Raw genomic sequence first — 20782 nt, forward strand, 5'->3', positions numbered from 1 at the left:
AATAAAGGCTAAGAAAGGGATATAGCCACACCTTTTTTGTTGTATTTCTAGTAATATTTTTTGTTACCTAATGGGAAGATCAGTATTAAAGAATTTGTTGAAACGTAACTTGAATATTTACAAAGAGGACACAGATATGTTTTCATATCACCAAATAGAAATAAAATATCTTCTATAATTTTGGAATGGTACATTTTATAAATATTTGCCAAATACAGTGTAGTCACAGAAAAATGATTAGATTTAGTTTCTCTTTTGATCTTTCTTCATATTTTGTAGATCTTTGAGTGATTGTTTAGTTTTTTGTATAATTTCCTTATATATATTTGAATCTAATAATACCTACTTAGTTAATATGATTAACTGATCAATAATGTGAGGTTTCAGAACCATTTGTATAAATATTGTGTGCTTTTTACTTAACTATTCAACTTGCCTTTCCTCCATGTATGTGCCCATCTTTCAAGCATTTCATGTTTTAACACAGTCATGAAAAGATGCAGAAGTAGAAGAGAATTATTTCATTACATAATCACATTTTTCTTCATTGTTTAGCTCTATTAAACTATTGTGATAGAGTGATGATATTGATGAAAATTAATCTTATCTATGAATTTTAATTAGTATGCTTTACCTTGTCTCCATTTAATATAAATCTATATTATTTGACTGTTACAATAATATTTTTAAATTACATGCTTGATGATAAAGGCCTTTTATCTGTAACTCCCATCAATGCTCTTTATGTACCTACACATTAATTAATTAGTTGTTAATGTTCCCCATTACTAAGAAAACTGGGCTTTATGATGTTTGTGATAAAATTTTCTTTGTTTTAGGCAAGAAGATGAAAATTTTAACAGCCTTTTACAAAATGGAGATATTTTAAATCATTCAACAGAGGAAAAAACCGAGGTTCCTGATAAAAAAGATTTTAACTTACCTGAATATGATTTGAATATTGAAGAGCAATTAGTTCTTATTGAAAAAGGTGTTGACTCAACAGCCACATCTAATGAATCTCACAAATTAGACCATATCAATATGAATCTTAATAAACTTGTAACTAATGATACATTTCAACCAGAGATAGTGGAAAGATCAAAGACAGAGGACACAGTGCTTGAAACAGGCTTTTTAAGCAATAATGCTAAAGGAGAGGCTGAGCACTTGGATAATGGAAACAAGTATCCTACTCTTGAATGCATAAATAAGGTAAATGGACGTTCTGAGGGAACTCCACAGTCTCCTAGGAGGACTGAACCACATGACACCAGTTCTTCTGTTGATGCAGGTCTTTCCAAAAGCACTGAAGATCTCTCCCCTCAGAGAAGTGGGCCAATTGGATCTGTTGTGAAATCTCATAGCATAACTAATATGGAGACTGGCGGGCTAAAAATCTATGACATACTTAGTGATAATGGACCTCAGCAGCCAAGTGCAACAGTTAAAGTAACATCTACTATTGATGGAAAAAACATAGTCAGGAGCAAGTCAGCTACGCTTTTGTATGATCAACCATTGCAAGTATTTACTGGTTCTTCTTCATCTTCTGATTTAATAGCAGGTACAAAGGCAGTTTTCAAGTTTGATTCAAATTATAATCCTGAAGAACCAAATATAATAAGAGGCCCCACAACAAGTGGCCCACAGTCCACGCCTCAAATATATGGTCCTCCACAGTATAATATCCAGTACAGTAGCAGTGCTACAGTCAAAGACACTTTGTGGCACTCCAAACAAAATCCCCAAGTAGACCATGTCAATTTTCCTCTGCAACGCTTTCCTAGATCAGAGAGTACAGAAAATCACAGTTATGCTAAACATTCTGCCAATATGAATTTCTCTAATCATAACAATGTTCGAGCTAATACTGGATACCATTTACATCAGAGACTTGGTCCAGGAAGACATGGGGAAATGTGGGCCATCTCACCAAATGACCGACTCATTCCTGGAGCATCGCGAACTACGATTCAGCGACAGAGTAGTGTGTCCTCTACAGCCTCTGTAAATCTTGGTGAGCCAGGTCCCACGAGGCGGGCCCAAGTTCCTGAAGGAGATTATTTATCATACAGAGAGTTACATTCAGTGGGAAGAACTCCTCCAATAATGTCAGGATCACAGAGACCTCTTTCTGCACGAACATACAGCATTGATGGTCCAAATGCATCAAGGCCTCAGAGTGCTCGACCCTCTGTTAGTGAAATACCAGAGAGAACTATGTCAGTTAGTGATTTCAATTATTCACGGACTAGTCCTTCAAAAAGACCAAATGCAAGGGTTGGTTCTGAACATTCATTATTAGATCCTCCAGGAAAAAGTAAAGTTCCTCACGATTGGCGAGAACAAGTACTACGACACATTGAGGCCAAAAAGTTAGAAAAGGTAATTAAACATGAATTTTTCAATCTCCTATTTATGAATTTACTAATTTTCCTTTAGAATATTTGGCAGTCTTTGTTGATGAACCAAGATACTCTGAATTATTGAATATATACCTATATTCTAGAAGTTTTTCTTTGGTAGTGAGATTAGAGGTCCAAGTTTAGACTTAGCCAGTCTCAAAACAGTTGGGATGTCAATATAAACTTCTTTCCCTTCTCTTACTCCTTAGTGTTTTCTAATGGGCTTACCTTCATTTTATATATTTAGCTGTGTATCTTGTTTAGATTGTGTCATACTACAAATAATACACATATATACATGTTTACCTCTTATTTTCTGGCTTCCTGCTCTCTATTAATAATTAATTATGTAAATATGTTTACAGAAATATCAATTTATCATATAGTTAACAGAATAACAAGAAATGTATTGTAAATGTATATCTTTCACCTAAGATTTTTTTCCCCAGTTCATGTTGTATGACTAACACTGTCACTGACTCAGATGGCTTCTGGCATGGCATTTACTCTTGACTTTCCTGAATTGCATTTCTGACCTATTTGAACTCAGGTGTCTGTGGCTCTAGTGTAGTGTAATGTAGTTTGGAAATAAGCTCATGTTCAGTTTATAACCTTATGTATAGATATTCCTTTTTTGACAGGAGATAAAATTTTTTTTAATTATGCTTAAGACTGTTACTTTGGGGCAGTTCCATGGCCCAAGTATATAAGGCATATTCGTTCTTCAAGATTTAGCTTCATATCTCTCAGTGGATTTTACCCAAGGATTGTTTTAACTTTGTTTATTGATAATAAGATATTTTTAAAAACAGCTGAGCGTATACAACCTCAATCATTATTTTTTAAAATTCTTTAAGTTTTTCAGAAATCTGTGTCTAAAAATGTGATTAATACCTTATGTCAATTCACATTGAACCTCTGTCTGTAATTGTTAGCTCTTTTTAATTCTGTTCTTAGCTTTAAATAGCTGAGCATCTATAGCATTAGGCGACTTTGTTGTCAGCTCTCCATTTTGTTTCGGCTGTAATTCTCTACATACTGTTGAGGCTCTTTAAATTTGTGTGCCTTATCTATGGAATTTGGAAAATTCTTAAGCAAAGGGTAACATAACTTTTATAAATAAATTTCTGGTGATAGTGTGGAACTGGATTTGAGGAGGAAGAGGCTGTAGTCAAATTGATTGAGTTATGAGGCTGTCTAATGGTCCAGAAAATAAATGGAATGAAAAATATATCAGTGGAATTGAGGCAAAGGAACAAATTCAAGAGGCAATTCTGAAATAGATTATAAGCGTTTACTTCTGATGGGAATATTCCTGTAATCATTCATTGAGGAAAAGGGATTAAGCTTGAGATTGGTACCTTGAATAACTGTTTTTTGGGACTGCTGTTAACTGGATATTGAAGAGGAATAGCAGGTTTGGAGGAAGAGATGAGTTTGGTTATCATTATATTTTTAGTTGGCATCTCAGATGGCTATTCTCCACTACTTTCCTGTCTGACACAGACACACCTGGACTTTAGTAAATAGGAAGCAAGTAGCAGCCATCTCATTGTTCACTGTATCTCTCTAAATTCTAAACCTCATGTTTAGAATTTACCGTATGATTGCTTAGAGAATGCATGACAGTAGTTTCCCTGTTGTGCTTACTGGTAATTTATAGGTGAGAATCAATTCAGTGAAATTAGGAAAAGCCGTTTGAGGACACAGGGCAACAAGATTTAGACTGTGATGGAAGATCTCTATTTGCTCCTCTGCATCTCCTCCTCTCTCCCTTAAACATAATTCTAATGGTGTGGTAGACATTTGAAAATTTTCCTCAGGGGATTTCACAATGCCTGCCGTACCTCTAGAGGAAGAGTTGCTACTTTGCCCAGCTGAGGAGTTTAGTAGTAACACACAAAGAAATAAGTTATTGAAGCTTACTTGGTTTTTTTTAACCTTGTAGTAGTAACCCCTCCTTCCCAACCGCTGCAGCAAACTGTACCTGGAACACAAATGTATAAAATATATCCCACCTCAGAAATCTCAAGACTTATTTAATTAAACTAATCAACAGAGATTGAAAAGGAATAAAAATTTATTTCAAAATTAAAATTATTTCTAATATATCAGCATTTGCCAATATTCCTTATTATATTAAAAACTGATAAGCACTCAACCAGAATATGATTAACAAAGCATGATGATTTCCATGTTCACTTGCTATTATACAGCTATTAGCATGTAGTGAAAAACAGTGCCCAGGACGTTTGCCCAGCACTTAATTGAGCTTTGCACAATGTGTTGATGTGTTGTGACAGAGTGCAGTTTTATGTGGCTGTCTCTGTACAAGCCTGAATTCAAAGTCAGACCTATTCCAAACTTTAGCCTTTTTAATTAGTGAAATATTTACAAAAACCTCATGTATGTTCAAAGATGACAGCAAAGCCTTTGTTCCAAGATCAACATATTATTAAAAAGGGTCAATCAGACCACTCTAGTTGACACGTTAAAACTGTGTGTAACACGTGAGGGTGTGTTGCTGAAATGTTTCTCTGTGTATGTGGTTATGTGTATAATTTATTTTTACATTCTAATGAGGTGTTTGGGGAACCTCTGAACTGCCTCTGCCAAATTCTTATTCTTTGTGAGATGGTTTGGGAAAGTACAGGCCTGGTCTGTTAAATTCAGCTTTTTCTTTAGTCTTTACTTCAGAATCCACAAAATAACTAAATGTGTACATTGTAATTTTACAGATTCTTTTCATTCTGGAATGTCATGTTAATGTTTCTTGGTATTAGAGATCAACTTCATAATCTGGAGAAAATCTGTATTTTCTAAGAGTAATACAGAAATGCTTATTATGTATGTCATAACATATATATAAATGCTTGTAAATGTCATAACAAGTATTTGTGGATTTGTGCATTTCTTACTAATAAGTCATGCCCAAAATATGGTTTCTCTCGGTTTGACCATCAGACCCTTAAAGTTTAGGGACATGACTAAAAGCATCCACGTGTGAAAGAACAGTAGTTAACTCTGGGAATAAGCAAGCAGGAACAATGAGAATCAGGCAGTGCTTTTATTGAAGTACATTTCTCAGGCAGCTCTGGGATTGGCAATTAGGCATTTATAGTAAACTCAGTCGTGGAAGGATTCCATCAGTGAAACTTGAAGGGTTCTTCAAGTTTAAGCAGCAAAGTCACTACTAACTACTAAAATATAATAATCTTTAATACGTATCTATTTGAATGGGAAAAAAAGTTTTACATGTGCATTTTCTAGATTTATTGAAATTTTTTTCCTGGTAATTGTAAAGCAGTAGGAGCCTTTTAAATGTTATATCCTAAAACTCTGTGTGTATGCTAAACTTTTCTCTGATGTTAAGACATTTTCCTAAATGTGGAAGATAATTTTTATTAGAAATTGCAATAGCCAAGAGCCAGGTATATTTTTTTGCAAATATATTTTGTGCTGTATTATGTATGTCTAAACTCTCCATTTACTTAATAAAACAGAATTAATTTCTATAAAATGAAGCAGACTCTCTAGAAACCCATTTTGACTTAGAAATAACTGAATGTTGGTAAAGTTTATCTTTATAAAGAAACTAGTTTGTGTTCTGTGTGTAACTATATACATACAGGTATATCTGGGTATAACATCAATTCCTATCTTCCGACAACCTTCTAGTAAAATATGTTAGGAGTAAAAGAAATAATCGCATTATAGAAGCAGCTGTATGTTTGCACTTTCTTTTTTGGTGTTTAAACATGTGAATGATTGGGTTTACATATAATTATGTGTGTACATGTATGTTTTCATGTAAATATATGGTAAATAGTGCCAATTTCTTTCAGTGGCACTGAAAATTCAGTGTTGCCTGATATTTCTGCGTGGTATTGGGGTTACTTGTATATATGTCTATGTACATAACATGTCTTGTGAATTTTGCATGCTACACTAATCTCTGTTAAATCTATCCCCTCTTTATTCAGAGCATGCTGTCAAGGTCCTTTAATTCCAATTTTACTGCTGTAAGCCACTGTCACTATGGCAGCTCTAGGGATCTGCATGGCAGCCAAGGCAGTCTTGCCTTGAGTATTGCAGACGGAAGAGATTCTGGTGGGCACATTTTTCGAGTGAGTACCTGTAGTAGATCAGTACCTTTAGTACATAGAAGAGGAAGAAACCCCACATTTTGATGTTTTAACAATTCTACAAAATAAATTTGTGCTGTGGGTTAAATATCTTGTTTACCTCCCAGTTCTTCCATGGCTTAGTTCTAAAACTCTGCAAAGCTGATTTAGTTTTTATCTCTTACGTTTCTGTGGTCATAACTAAGGATGTAGTCAGCTCTTATATAAAAAGGGGTGAGCGATAGGAATCTAAGAGGTTTTTTAAAAAATTATTTTTCTTCGCAGTGCTTTCTCTTAAAATTAGCTTCCTTTCCCTAACTCAAGGTTTTAAGGCTATGCCATGTGTAATACAAAGAGGGGTTGTGGGAAAGAATAATTTTCACTTTAGTGATTGAGGGTTGGCAAATAAATACTTGGAACTAAGTTTAATCATAATTTGCAGAATATGATTAAATGTGAGCCTGGAGAAATTGCATTAAGTACCAGTGAAAAGGCAAAACCCAAATCCGTTATTACCCACGTAATCGTTAGTGGGGAAGAAGAAAGGTTTATTCTTTTAATGAAAGTTAAGGGTAGGGGATAAGAATGACAGAAACGGAGAAAGAACAGAAAAACTCTGTGTGGCTGTTTCAAGATTTTTCTTTCCGTGACAACTTGAGGTGGTAGCATGGCCTCTAAGTAAATGTTTCCTCTGCCCCTCTTCCTCCATCCTGAAAAGACCTTTCTCCCGTTGTAAAGCTGCATTCTCTCCCCCATAATTTTATTTCCATAGTGACCCTGCTTCTGGGTCCTTTGCTTTTTCCTGAGTGTCTCCTTCCCCACCACCCCCAATCTCCTACTACTTTTTAATATACTCCTGGCTTAACTCTGTTCTAGGATAGGAGCAGTATCCTCGATTCACTTTGTTCTGGCTGGGCCTTACCCATCTTGCTTTGCCTTCTGTCACCTGCCACCACCTGGTTTCTGTGTTACATAATAGTGGCAACAATCGTTTTGTAACTTAGCAGTTTGAAACAGAGAGGAGATGATGGCAAGTAAGCCCTGCATTTCTGGCACTCATTCCAGCTGAAGCCATGGGGTAAAGACCAGGGGCTTTTATTAACTCAGGGATAATCTTTATAGTCATGTGGAACAATTGTTCTTTACAAATTCTTGAACAGTAATATCTTTTGCTTGTTTTTATTCAAGTCAGAGTCTTTGAGTCTGTTGCGTTTATTAACTTTTTCATCCATAATGCACTTGTTCATTTAAAGACATAGTCGTACATTCACGCTTGAGTTTAAACTTCAAGCTGTGAGCTGAGTTGATTATTATGCATTCTGAAAGCACATCTCAAAAACGGAAAAGGAAAATAAAGTAATAAAGTATTCATTGTATAAATAAACAAAATTAGATCAAACTACATCTAAAAATGCTAAGCCATGGTTTGAACTAGCAACAAACTGCACATGATAGCTTTGTTGCAGATATGGTTCCTAAGACTAAATTATAAACCCTTAGATTTACATGTATCCTATGGCATATCATAATGAACTGGATTTCAGATTATTTTTCAACATGATGATATAGTTTGCGTATATGTGTTGCCAGCCATACACTGTTTTGAAGGTAACAGTACTGGTATTTATCACAGTCTCTGTAGTTTTCTAAAATATAGCTAGGTGTGTTTAGAACTAAATTAAGATGAAAAATAAGCATCTTGCCTCCCAGCATATTTATAAGAAATATTCAGAGATAATGAGATATTGAGTCTGTTTTTTCTCTAAAGGTATCAGTGAAATAAACTATAATGTAAGGATGTTATTTGATATATAAAAATATGAACTCTAATAAAATTTAAAAGCATTTCATCAGAGCAGTGCTTTTGAAAATACTGAGCTAATATTAGTATGATACAATTAGGCTAAAGCAAGTTTTATAAGACTGTATGTTTATTGATATTGCTCATCATTAATAAGGAAATCCTGGGTGATACTGTGCTGTTAAAAAAAACAGCAGTTAATTTTTTTACCAAAAAACTTTTTGCTGTGCTCAACAGGAGTGCATATATTTTAGTTTCTCTTAAAATTTGGGTAATAACTTGGATTAATAACTAAATTTATTGCTCAAAGTGTTAAAAGCTAGGTATTACTGTAAATAAAACTAAAAGTATTATAAAGGAATATCTTAACAGTATATGTTCGTATGTACTTTCCACACATTATAAGAACAAACATTTTGCCGTGTAACTTTGAAAGACTGTTAAAGGTACTAATATTTTTTCCAGTTTTATTGCGATATAACTGATATATAACATTATATTAGTTCAAGGTATACGTAATGATGGTTTGATATATGTATGTATTACAAAGTGATTACCACAATAATAAATAAATAAATATAGTTAACACCCATTATAAAGGTGCTAATATCGATGGTAGTTATGATGGTAATGTTTGATTTGGTTCTTCATCTTTCCATTGTCTAGCAGTATCTCCTCTCAAGTGTCATCATCATTTTGGTTTCACATCTTAAAGATCATTATTTGTTTATTTTTTATTTCCCCCTCATTTGAAGCATCCCCAGACATCCTGTTCAGGAGATCCTTGTCAAGATGATATATTCATTTCAGGACAGCAGAACTACCCGTCAGCTACACTTAGTCACAAAGATGTTCTTCCAGACAGCTGGATGAAAGTAGGTGCTCAGGGAATGAAGTAGTATCTGTGAGCTTATTGTGTTTTACAGCTTTTGAACTAAGAAATATCATATATGCTTTAACGCTGAAAATGCTTTTTTGAGGGCCTTCACCTCTTGATTAGTAAGGGTTTTTTTTTAATAATTGAGAAATATGAAATGAAATTTCACTCTGCTGTTTCTTAGTTTATTCCATGATTTCTTCCACACTGAAGAATCATTTTGTTATTTTTGGATTTCTGTAATATCTCCTACTTTTTGGCATTCCTGATAGTAAAACTGTTTGGAGAGTTAAATATGAACCCGTCTTAAATTCTTCATTGAAGGATGAAGGCATTTTAACATACTTTAAATGTAATTAGAAATCACCTTGAAAGACTTTTGTATATGGTAGAATAGATGATGGTTGTATTCTTACTACTTTTATAACTAAAGCATCACTCATTTAGAGAGTTTACTTTTTTGTCACCAATGCTGGATAGATAATTCTTTTCTTTAGTATTTTCCTCAGCTGTTCATCTTAACTAAGCCCATATCCCTAGTATAACCAGTTATAATTGTGAAGCATAGTTATGTATTATATAAACTTCTACATTGTTCTTGAGAGTAGGAATCCAGCCATGTAAGTTTGTACGTATTTATTTATTTTACCCTTTTTTGTTGTTTTTCTTTTAATTGCTGTCGAGTTTCTTTTTCTGCTATCCAATTTCTTTTTTCTTTTTAATATCCATTTTCTGGTTTGGGTTACTGAGTTTGTTTTATGCTTTTTATTCTCCTGAGTTATCTGCTAATCATAGCTTAGTATATTCCATGGCTATGTTTAACACTGATGTAGAATGTGTTCTACACATTCAGGTATGTCTAATTTCTAGGTGTCAGGGAGTCTTAAGAATGGGTCAGAAGTAGTTATTGTCTGGAGTATTCTCCCCAGGAGAAAGGTATTAAATCTGCATGTAGGAATAAATTGTGCTAACATAAGTGCTGTCTACAGAGTTATGCAAAAATAATAAAATAATTGCACAACTATTTAAGTACTCCTAGGAGGATTAATTGCTTCAAATCTACAGTGATCAAGTGGGAAACAACCACAATATTTTTAAAAAAGAGATAATATAGCACCTCTTCTCTCCAACCAACATGAAATTTGTGAGAGAATAATATCTTTGTGCCCTGTCATGAAACACTCATGTATATTCCCAGGCCTCAGAATTAACTAAGTTCTCAAGTATAATACAGTCAAAAAGAGAACTTTTTTTTAAAGTAAAAATATTATTCACCAAAACCAAACTTTGTATTCCTCAGCAAGATGAACATAAGAAGATAATACATAGTTCTGAAACTATTGCCATAATGTTTTCCCAAACTTTTCTACTTTGGATAATTTTAGGGAAATGGGACGCAAATCATCACAGTTTTTCTCTAATTTCCTTGTGGGTTAATAGTTAACAATGAAGTTTTAAATGACTGAATCGCTTAAATGTACTTATTTCTTCTTCTACACAAAAATTTCTTTATATGCAAATATTTGTAATGTAAATATAACCTTATTTTTCAGATAGATTCCTCACATTAACAGAAGTAAGCTATTATCACATTTCCATAAAGGTTATTTTTAAATCTAAAAAACAAGAGACTTGAAGACAAAGATATTTCTTTAACAGCAACAGAATAATATGGAGTTTTTGTTTAGCTTGTGAAAAAAGCAAAATAAAATGTCATGGTTTAATTTTTGTGGTTAACATTCTATGGAATTAATACTTAGAGAGTTTAAAAATTCCTAACTTGATACACACACACACACACACACACAAGGGATAAATCAATTTTCTACTGCATAGCTAGATTGGCTTTTTAATTCTGGAGAGGAAAGAATAGAGGTAGAAGAATATACTCAGATTATGAAAAACTTCTACCACAAAACTACTTACACTTTCATTCTAAAGAAAAGCATCAGCAAATGCATATTTTGAGTGTATGTGAGAGATTAAGTATAGTATGGGAAGAGATGCCCTTTTAATGGGCTTACTTAAATGTTAAAATTTGACATACTTTACCATTTTAACATTGGGTTAAGCTTACAGAAAAGCAAATAATTTTAAATGTAGATATGATGTACTTTAATTTGAAACTTTTGAAGAGTGAATCTATCAGCGAGCACTCAGACAAGCTTAGAATTAAGACATTAACAGTTTTTTTTCTTTTAAAAGTGTAAAATTAGAAAAAATGGCACACATGGCGTGATACTGTGTGATTTAGAATGTTAAACTCTAGTGCTTTTGTATTGCTCCAAGAAGAACATCCAAATATTTGTAACAAGGCATTATTATTGGTCATTTTAAGAGACTTCATGTTTTTCTTAGATGCCTTTGAGTAATGGACAGATGGGCCAGCCTCTCAGGCCTCAGGCAAATTATAGTCAAATACATCACCCCCTTCCTCAGGCATCTGTGGCAAGGCATCCCTCTAGAGAACAACTAATTGATTACTTGATGCTGAAAGTGGCCCACCAGCCTCCATACACACAGCCCCATTGTTCTCCTAGACAAGGCCATGAACTGGCAAGGCAAGAGGTAAGAATGATCAAGAATATTTGGAATATGAGACTAAGCTTTTAATGTATTTTATAGGTTATTTAATTATAGCAATAAATCCATACAGAATTTTAACATAGTTTTTACTGTTTTGTTTAATGGCTTGGTTTCATGTTAAGTTTATAAGGTATTAAACTTTGTGGTTTAACTTGACAGTATGATCCCCCCTGTTCTGATAAATTGATATAGGATAGTATTGAGGGCATGATTTTTTTTTTCCTAAGGTGGTTGTATTTCCAAAACTGGTTGATGATGATACTGCAGTAATCGGACCTTCTTCAGGAATAAAAATAGTAGACCGTTAAACTTGAATGGCATATTATAGTTTGCTAATTGTTATTTGATAGTTAGCTTTTGAAACTGGCCTATAGTCCCCAGACTACTTTGAGAATTAAATCTTACAAAGTACTTAAAAAGTCAACAGTTATATATTCATATATTTTGATAGTTTATTAATAAAATATTATTATTAGAAACTTAGAGAACAAATGCTTCATTCATTTTGTTTTGGTCTCTGGGGAAAGGGAGTGTTTTATAACAAAAGTTTAGTTCTTGCATCTTTTTCTATAGCTTGGTTGTAAAAAATAGTATTGATTGATCATCAATCCCAACTCCTTTGAAGCATATAAACAGATTTAGGAAATGAGTTAATATCCAACAACCACCCAGGGATCTTTTAGATGTCTTATGAAACATCCAGTAGTCAGAAATACTATGTAATTTAGATGTTCTACAAATGGAAACTGATAATAAAATACATGTTTTGTGTGTATGCTCTATGTCATTAAAGTCCGTGCTGTCCAAAATAAAGTCAACATTAATTTGTTGCATATCCTCATAAGATAGCAATAGGTTAATTTAGGAGCTATGCTTTATAATCCCAGCTGTGCCTTTAACTCACTAACTCATTAACATAATATTTCACATTGTAGTTTCATTTCATCTGCCCAAATATTTATTTTAGTTGAATTCTTACATATTTATGTTTTCTTGAACTTAATTTACCAGTGTGGTTATTATTGTATTATAGCTTTTTCTGATATTAGTAATAAGTTTATTTCCATATTAACTCAGATTCGAGTGAGAGTTGACAAGGATCCAGAACTTGGATTTAGCATATCAGGAGGGGTTGGGGGAAGAGGAAACCCATTCAGACCTGATGACGATGTGAGTTTTGTTTATATATCCTTGAAATGCTCATTAATTTTTATTCACTAAATTAGTACCTTTTATGTATAAGTAAAAATCTAACATATTTATATAGATATAGACAGACATCACCTTGTGATTTCCCTCTGTATTGTTCAGCTTTTTGTTTTGAAATGTGATCAGCTCAAATTGTTTAAGGGCTACAAATTTAACCAAAAATTTTTAATGTTCATTATATTGTGAAGTGATTTTTTAATTGTTAATACTTTTCTTCACATCTATAGAAGTAACTTTTTTATCACTTTAATAAAAATCACTAAAGTAAGAATTACCAGAAGCACAAATAACATAGCGTGGTCACAATATTATTCAGAGGAGACAGGGAGAAAACTTGCACCACAATTCAAATATTTGCATACTATTAAAAAAAAGATTGCTCCTTGGTACTGTTTTATTTATGCATCAAATAATTATCAAATTCCATCAAATAATTATCTTTTTTGTTGTTATTAAAGGGTATATTTGTAACAAGGGTACAGCCTGAAGGGCCAGCATCAAAATTACTGCAACCAGGTGATAAAATTATTCAGGTAACTAAGATATATTTTTTTATTACTTTTTGTTTTATAACATCTGCCTTCCTCATCAAGGGCTTATTAAATGCCAGATTTGAAAGTAAGCATTTTATGAAGATATCTTTAAATACTTGTGGATGAAAACAGTGGCGTTTCTTATAGGCTACTCTCCAGTGCTTTCATAGCTTAAAATATTTTCACCTTGTACCTTGGAAGATCATACTGATATTTTTAAATAAACCTTAGCATTTTTTGGAATATATCTTAGCCTTTTGTTTAAGTTTACGAATGTTAACTTCTCCTAAAATAAGATGATGAAAGAATCTCCTCTGTGTGTTACGAGAATTAAAGGATTTAATTCACAAGAAGCACTTAGAACTGTGTGTCTGGTGTATAGTAAAACATCATTAGATGTTTAGCTTAAATTATAAGAAGTGTAGTGTCCTTGATCTGGTGGCTCCTAGGCAATGGAAAGACTAGGCCTTGACCTCTTTTACCCTTGCAGCTTGGTGACCTCAGTTGTACCTTAGCGTATACACACAACACCATGTCTGACACTGTCTTAGACAAGTGCTTCCTAATGTCAGGTTGCTATGTAAGAATCATCTGAAAATGTGGGCAAGATACAGGTCCTGGGTCCCACCTTCAGAGATTTTATTTCCATAGAGATGGGTTAGGGCCCAGGAGTCTAGATGTTGTTTTAAATTGCCAAAATGATGCTTATTTTCTGCCAGGTTTGTGAGCTGGCAGAAATTCAAATGCACAAATGCAAATAAATGACTATGAAATTTTTTTTAAGCTTTTTTCTTCTTTCTTCTAGGCTAATGGCTACAGTTTTATCAATATTGAACATGGACAAGCAGTGTCCTTGCTAAAAACTTTCCAGAACACAGTAGAACTCATCATTGTACGAGAGGTTTCCTCATAAGAGCTGTGGACTAAAAAATGGAGAGACAGCAAGATTTATTGGAAGATACTTGCAGGGGAAATTAATATTTTGACTATTTTTATATATAAAGAACTCAAATATGTTCAAATTTGTACATTAATGAAATAATGGAATTTGTGGTTAGAGGGAAAGAACCACTGTACAGTATATAGGGGAGACTGTTGAATTCATACCATATAAAACTTTTAGGTTTTTAAACATAGCAGTCAAGGCTACAAAAACAAATGTATGTTGTTTTTGTATAGAGTGTAGGTTTATTTTTGGATTTCATACACATGATTGAACTCTGTGCAAGGCTCTAGTTAGCCTTGATTGTAGCCCAGAGACAGATGGCAGAGCTATCTATCTCATAGCTTTTATGCCCTTATTTTTATTCAACTGGTATTAATGTTTTTCTGCTGAAACTTTTTTTTTTATGTGGGCAAGAGATTCAAAGTGTTGGCTTTTGCTATGTGCATATTGAATTGAAGAATGAGTAGGTGAAGGTGGTGCTGGTGGGTTCACTTTCCAAGGCCAGATTAAAACAGTTATTTCCTATAAAAATCTGGAAGCAAAGAATGAAAAAAAAACAGCTGTTAATGTGTTTTTATTAATAGAATAATGCAATAAAAAATGTGATGTCTTTTTAAAGAAATAAAAAAGACAATAATTGCATTTTATGAGCTCTTCAGGATCTGTTCTTGTCATAGCCATTACTCTACATCTGCTACTAGTGAATCAAGTTTCAATTTTTTAGTCACAGGAAATTTTTAACTCTTCTGTAGATGCATGTCCATGCATTTTCTTTCCTTTTTGTTTTTTTTTTTTTTGGTCCATGCATTTTCCGTGATGCAGAAATTCCTTGATTTTTTGCAAATGGTGGTACTTGCAATTTGTTTTATAATTAGTACTCCATTTTAATCTTAATTTATAATTTTTATTTTAAGCAACAAATGAAACTGAAATGGCCAGTTTTAAGATTGTGTTGCTGTAACACAAAATGTAAGAAGATTTAGGAAAGCCTCTTGATTTTGTTTGGCCTCAACATTGCCTTGGTAAAGTAAAAGGAAACAGTACGCATGGAGCTAGGAAACCAAAGCAAGTTTGTGAAACTGGCACAGTGATAGAGAATTGCTGTGGAGAGTTGTAGAGCAAAGGGATGGGTCCTTGAGGCCTACCAGTGTGTAATGGTGTTCAGATAAAGGGCTGTTCCTACAGGTAACATTAAATGTGAACTCGACACTTCAGAGTCTTTAAAGGGTTTCTAAGTGTATCAGTGTAATAGTGTTTTACCACCAACTGCCTTTGTTCCTCATTAGTGTAACAATTATTTGATAGAGGTTTATTAATTTTGTTCAAACCATTAATTTTATTTGTTTTTGTTCTGTCTATGTAATCAAATAAAATTTGAGTGACATGCAATGGTAAGAATTAATGCATGGTTATTTGGACCAGAAAAAAGTGCCATAGAAGACCAATAACTGTTTTTAGTCGAGGCTAGTCTGAGCGTTTCATTAGAGCAATATTCAGTTATTGCAATTCATTTTTAATTACTAAGAAATATAATTTTGGAATTTTGAATCTGTTACGCTTTGTTCTTCAACCTTGTTTTAAGGTTAAGTCTTCTATAAGACTAGCGAAAACAGCAATCTGCATTATTTTTGCAAAAGTGAGTTGGACTCGTTTGTTTCTTGCTAGTCAGAGTAAATAGGCAGTACTTTTAAAAAGATGTGAACTCCAATACTGCACTTCTTTCAAGATGTTATCAATTGGTTATTGTACTGTATAGTTTTAATAATATTGATTGAAGCCCTTTAACAACTCTTTGTAAATTTTAACTCATTTTAGTTGATTTTCAGTACTATTTACATAGGAATTGATTTTTATGGATATAGTAGACAAAATGTGCTGTATTTTGATAAAATTCATTTATTGTATGTGTGTTGTAATCTCAAAAAAATGACAAACAGCTTCTTTAAGACAAGCCTTGGTGTTCCCTTTATTCATAGTTTATTTTAAAATATTAATTTTGGCATTCTAAAATTACTCCCATCATTTTTTATTGGTTTCAGTCAACTTCTCACAGTCACATTCTGCTTTTAATAAGGAATACAAAAAATAGGTATAATTCTGACATTTTCAACTTCTTTACCTTGAATCAGATACACAGACTGTGATTTTGGAAAAGGAAATAAGCCACAAAGAACAATTGATTCATCAATGATCTAACCTTAAATTAGTTGTCTGCACATTATATTGAAATATTACAAGTACAACAAATGTTATATACACTAGTATTTTCTTCTATTCTAGTTAATTTAAAAAAATTTTAATGTTCTCGTAACACACAAAGTCAAGTAAGAAAGTTTGTTACAAGATGAGTAACATGACACATAACTTAAAAAACTAATAGCAAAATAGTTTTGCACTTAAATAGCCAAAGTTTTCTCCTAAAATGCTGGAAAATTAAAATTAAATAACAAGAATTCTTCATTAGAATTTTTGTTTTGGTAATGATAAAATTTCAAAATTTGAATAAAAGAGTAATAATTTAAATCTTTTGAGGAAATAGAAAAGACATTTTTAGTTTATATATTATTGAGTAATCTGTAGTTAAGGCCCATGCCCATAATTGATATACTTACTTTTAATAAGTATTATGTAGCAAACCATCAAAACCAAAACTGTCTTATTTTTAGTAACAGCATTTAAAATTGACCACACTAAAATTTTAAACCGTTAAAAATTATACGTCCAGCACAAAATTGTTTACACAAACTAAAGTTTTATGCTGATTCATTAAGGAATCATTGGTTCCTCTGAGTCCATGAAATTCTAAAACTCCCTACACATTTATTTTGTAAATATTTTTCTGACCTCTTTGGACTTGAAGCTGTGTATATACTTGAAAAATTCTTTAAGAACATTTAATCCCTCGTATTTCTGGGTGTGGAAGAAGTGTAGGTTTACCTTATTTTTTACTTCTGAAGGAAGCCTTTGGGATGGAAATGCTTTTCAGTTCATGATTGGTGATCAGTCACATCTACTTGAAAAGGTATTTTTTTCATTCTTTGTTGAAGTTCTTATTAGCTTATACTTTTGGTTTAATGTATAGTAAATAGATTTCTTATGAACGATATATTGAAATCAAAATTAGAATAATTTTGTTTCATTAAAAGAGTTAATGAATACACATAATTGATGATGAACAAGGGAACAAGCAATTACTTTTAAAAGGTAGTCTAGATTATATAAGTAGCCAGCTCAAACCTTTAGGTAATCCTTTTGTTTCTAATAATAGAATTCAGAAAAGGTTGACTATCGTATATCTAAAGCTGCTGTTTCTTTACCTCTGCAGAATTTTAAGCCCAGCAGGGTAGCAAACACAGTCATTTATAGTTTTGGAAAAATCTTAAGAGAATGCCATTTTCTTTTTAGGACTTTGCATACTCTTTGTGAAGCAATTTGCGGAATTAAAATTTACGGTCTCCAAAAATGTACAGTCCTAAAATCCAAGCAGCATTCTAAACTGAGAAGGTTTATTTGGGGAAAATACCTCAGTAGAATTTTTAAGAAAGAGACTGAAAAATGATGCTACTGTTATAATTCCCTTTTTCAAATATAACAACTAGGGACAGTTACAAACTTTCATGGGATTTCATCTGGCCAACCTAGCTTCTCAGTCAGCTCTCAATCTGATTTCAGGATGAAATATGAAAAGCTCATGTATGCTTTCCTGCCCCCAACCCTGTGATTCAATAAAGCTATTTTTGTTTTGTATGAAGAACATTGTCGATAAATATTTTTCCTCAACTGACCTTGCTTTAATCTAATCAAACCAGTTTTGTTCCTCCAAGGCAGAGCTTTAGAAGGATCTTTTTTTTTTTTTTATATTTAAGTAAGAAAATACCAAGGCTTTATTTTTTTTTTTCTTATAAAGACAGCCCTGCTATTGGCTAAGTGGAAAGATGTACACACTTCTCATGAGTAAACAAGATTTACCTGCTTCAGGCTGCATACCATAATGCCAAAGAAGTGACATGAAGGAGGCAGAGGTGTAATGCTCTCATCTTCATAGCAATAAAATGCAAAATAAAAAAAACTTAAACGGACTTAATTAATGCTGGGCATTCCCACAGGGAAAAGGTAAGAGGACTTTAAGTCGATCGGTAGTTGTACTGTGTATGACAAAAAAATTCCGTCAGGCTGAGCCACCTGGCTCTCCCCATCTGAGGTATACAGTCTGGAACCGACAAGGCTGAGAGGAGCTTCTGCTTTACAGTCCACTGAGATATGAAGGAGGCAGAGTCTTGGAAGACCGGATGACCCACTCTGGTGAGGCACCTACGTGCAGCAGTGTCGCATATGGAAGTTGACAACATACTCAGCGTTAGTCCTCTGCACAGAGATAGCAAAAGGCTCGAAAGGGTGGAAGGTGAAGGCAACAAGGCGTCGCACCATGTGGTTGATGGGACGGCCCAGTAAGCCTGCCTGAATCTCAAACTTGAGCAGACCAGAGTCCCGGGCATAGAACCTGATAGGGTGATCTCCACAAGTCTTGGGCCGCTCCATGACTGACATCCACTTGTCATCATAGCTGAAGAGAGACAAATCAAGGTAGGGGCTACCACTGTAAGACTGGGCGCTGATGGGGAGCTGACCCAGCAGCCGGCGTACTGCCTCCGTGTGCCCTCCATACTTGGCATTTACAATAGTGTCTTTAAACCGGCGCTGGATCTGCCGTGCAAAATTGTTGCTGGAAGCTGAGCAGGGAAACTGGACTTCGCTATGCAGGGTAGCGTTACGGAAGAGATCACAGAAGTTCTCAAACAGCTCCAAAAGCTCATCTGATGTATTCTCAAACACAGCGATCACCTCTGTTGTCACCATATTGTACACCACAAAGAAAGATGCCTGTGATGGATCTGTGACCCGCAGGGTTACGACATCCTCACTAGTATACTTGATAAACAGATGGTTTTCATCCAGAAGCTGCATTTTCCACATGCGCAGCTGCCGCAGTTGGTCAAAATACTGGAAGAAGCGCCTCTTGGCCATTGCACTACCATCCTGCTCTGCCCGGCGCCAAAGGTACACAAGCAGCCGGTGTTTCAGGGAGTTGATGAAGGGATCCCTGAAAGGATTGGCCATGCCTGTCTGACTGTCCCGCTGCACCTCAGGAAAAACAGCTGACACAGTGAGCAGGTCATCCTCATAGCAGAAGCGGCCAATGGTCCTCACATCAATGAAAGTGCCTTCAGGAGTCACCTCATAAAAAGGAGGGTGAGGCTCGTCTGGGAGATAGGCAGCTGAGCCCACGATGACACAGCGGCAGTCATCAGTGAAGAGGCTGCACTCCCGGTTCAGGTGCTCGCCATTGGCTGCCACATTGGTAATGTGCAGCAGGACGAAAAAGCGTTCGAAGAGCCGGCCACGGATGTTGACTGACCGCTGGTCATTGCCATTGGACAGGATTTCCCCCTCATAGCCCTGCAGTAGGTCCTCAGCTGCCTGGCAGCCCTGGTACTCATAGATTTCGAGAGATGTCTGGTCTGAAGAGAAAGCAATGAAGTAGCGTCCATCAGGTGAGAATTTACGCAAGAAACAAGGGGGCTTTTCAACATTGACGACCGTGAAGTTGGGGAAGACATTCTGGTGGAACACTCGGACCTGGTGCCAGTGGGTGCCTGCCTTGCCTGAACTGATCCGCCGGCGTTCCAGGCGGTGAATGACATTTTGGTTTTGGATTCTTCGAGGTTTGATGGTGGAAACATGATGATCCATTATCACATCTCTGTCCGGTCCGGGCTCAAAGGGCCGGGGCGAGGGGCTCCCCGGCCTGCTTGGCGCGCGCCTCACCCAGCCCCACCCCCGCCATGCTCTGGAACCAGATGCCCGCAGCTGCCGGCTCCCGCTTACGCTAGCCACCGGAAGTCTAGAAGGATCTTTTTTTTATATGTTCTTCCCAACTAATTTCCTTGTCAGGAAACTTAAAGAAAAATAAGCTAAAAATGAAGAATTAAAATTGAAGAAAAATTAGTATGTGGAGCATGAGTTCTTAGGGTAGATGATTGTAGGACTCCCCATCTTCATGAAGGGCCAAACCTAATACTCAGAACTAATGCCATCCCAGAATGGATATTAAAACATTTCCTTCACATTTGGATCATCCTTCAAAGGAGTATTTGTTTTCCCGAGAACCATGTGCAGGCTTATCTCCCAAAGTAAATTGTTCAAGGTTGTACACTGGCTCATCCTTCATGCTCCCCTTCCCATCCATATCCCTAGAAGTGACAAAAGATGATTTAATACTATGATAGGTAAAAGTAAT

At 34.7% G+C, this 20782-nt stretch overlaps 2 protein-coding genes across 9 annotated transcripts in view; one reads left to right on the forward strand and one right to left on the reverse strand.

Annotated features, from left to right (window-relative positions):
• Positions 1-18238, forward strand: part of ERBIN (erbb2 interacting protein) — a 109754-nt gene extending 91516 nt beyond the window's left edge. For 3 of the 8 annotated variants that reach the window (XM_060143027.1, XM_060143026.1, XM_060143028.1), the window contains 7 exons: positions 840-2388; positions 6392-6535; positions 9089-9208; positions 11569-11778; positions 12874-12966; positions 13464-13538; positions 14344-18238. In XM_060143027.1, the coding sequence (XP_059999010.1) occupies positions 840-2388; positions 6392-6535; positions 9089-9208; positions 11569-11778; positions 12874-12966; positions 13464-13538; positions 14344-14451 (2299 nt within the window). In that variant the 3' untranslated portion in view covers positions 14452-18238. The remainder of the gene's footprint in view (positions 1-839; positions 2389-6391; positions 6536-9088; positions 9209-11568; positions 11779-12873; positions 12967-13463; positions 13539-14343) is intronic. The other 5 variants (XM_060143029.1, XM_060143030.1, XM_060143031.1 and 2 more) reach the window with 5 other exon arrangements.
• A 102-nt stretch (positions 18239-18340) lies between these two features.
• LOC132518092 (DET1 homolog) lies at positions 18341-20333 on the reverse strand. Its single transcript, XM_060146103.1, has one exon. The coding sequence runs from the start codon at positions 20233-20235 to the stop codon at positions 18796-18798; it is 1440 nt and encodes a 479-aa protein (XP_060002086.1). The 5' UTR covers positions 20236-20333; the 3' UTR covers positions 18341-18795.
• Positions 20334-20782: the final 449 nt, after the last annotated feature.

Source organism: Lagenorhynchus albirostris, chromosome 3 (genome assembly GCF_949774975.1).
Source record: "Lagenorhynchus albirostris chromosome 3, mLagAlb1.1, whole genome shotgun sequence".
NCBI lineage: Eukaryota > Metazoa > Chordata > Mammalia > Artiodactyla > Delphinidae > Lagenorhynchus > Lagenorhynchus albirostris.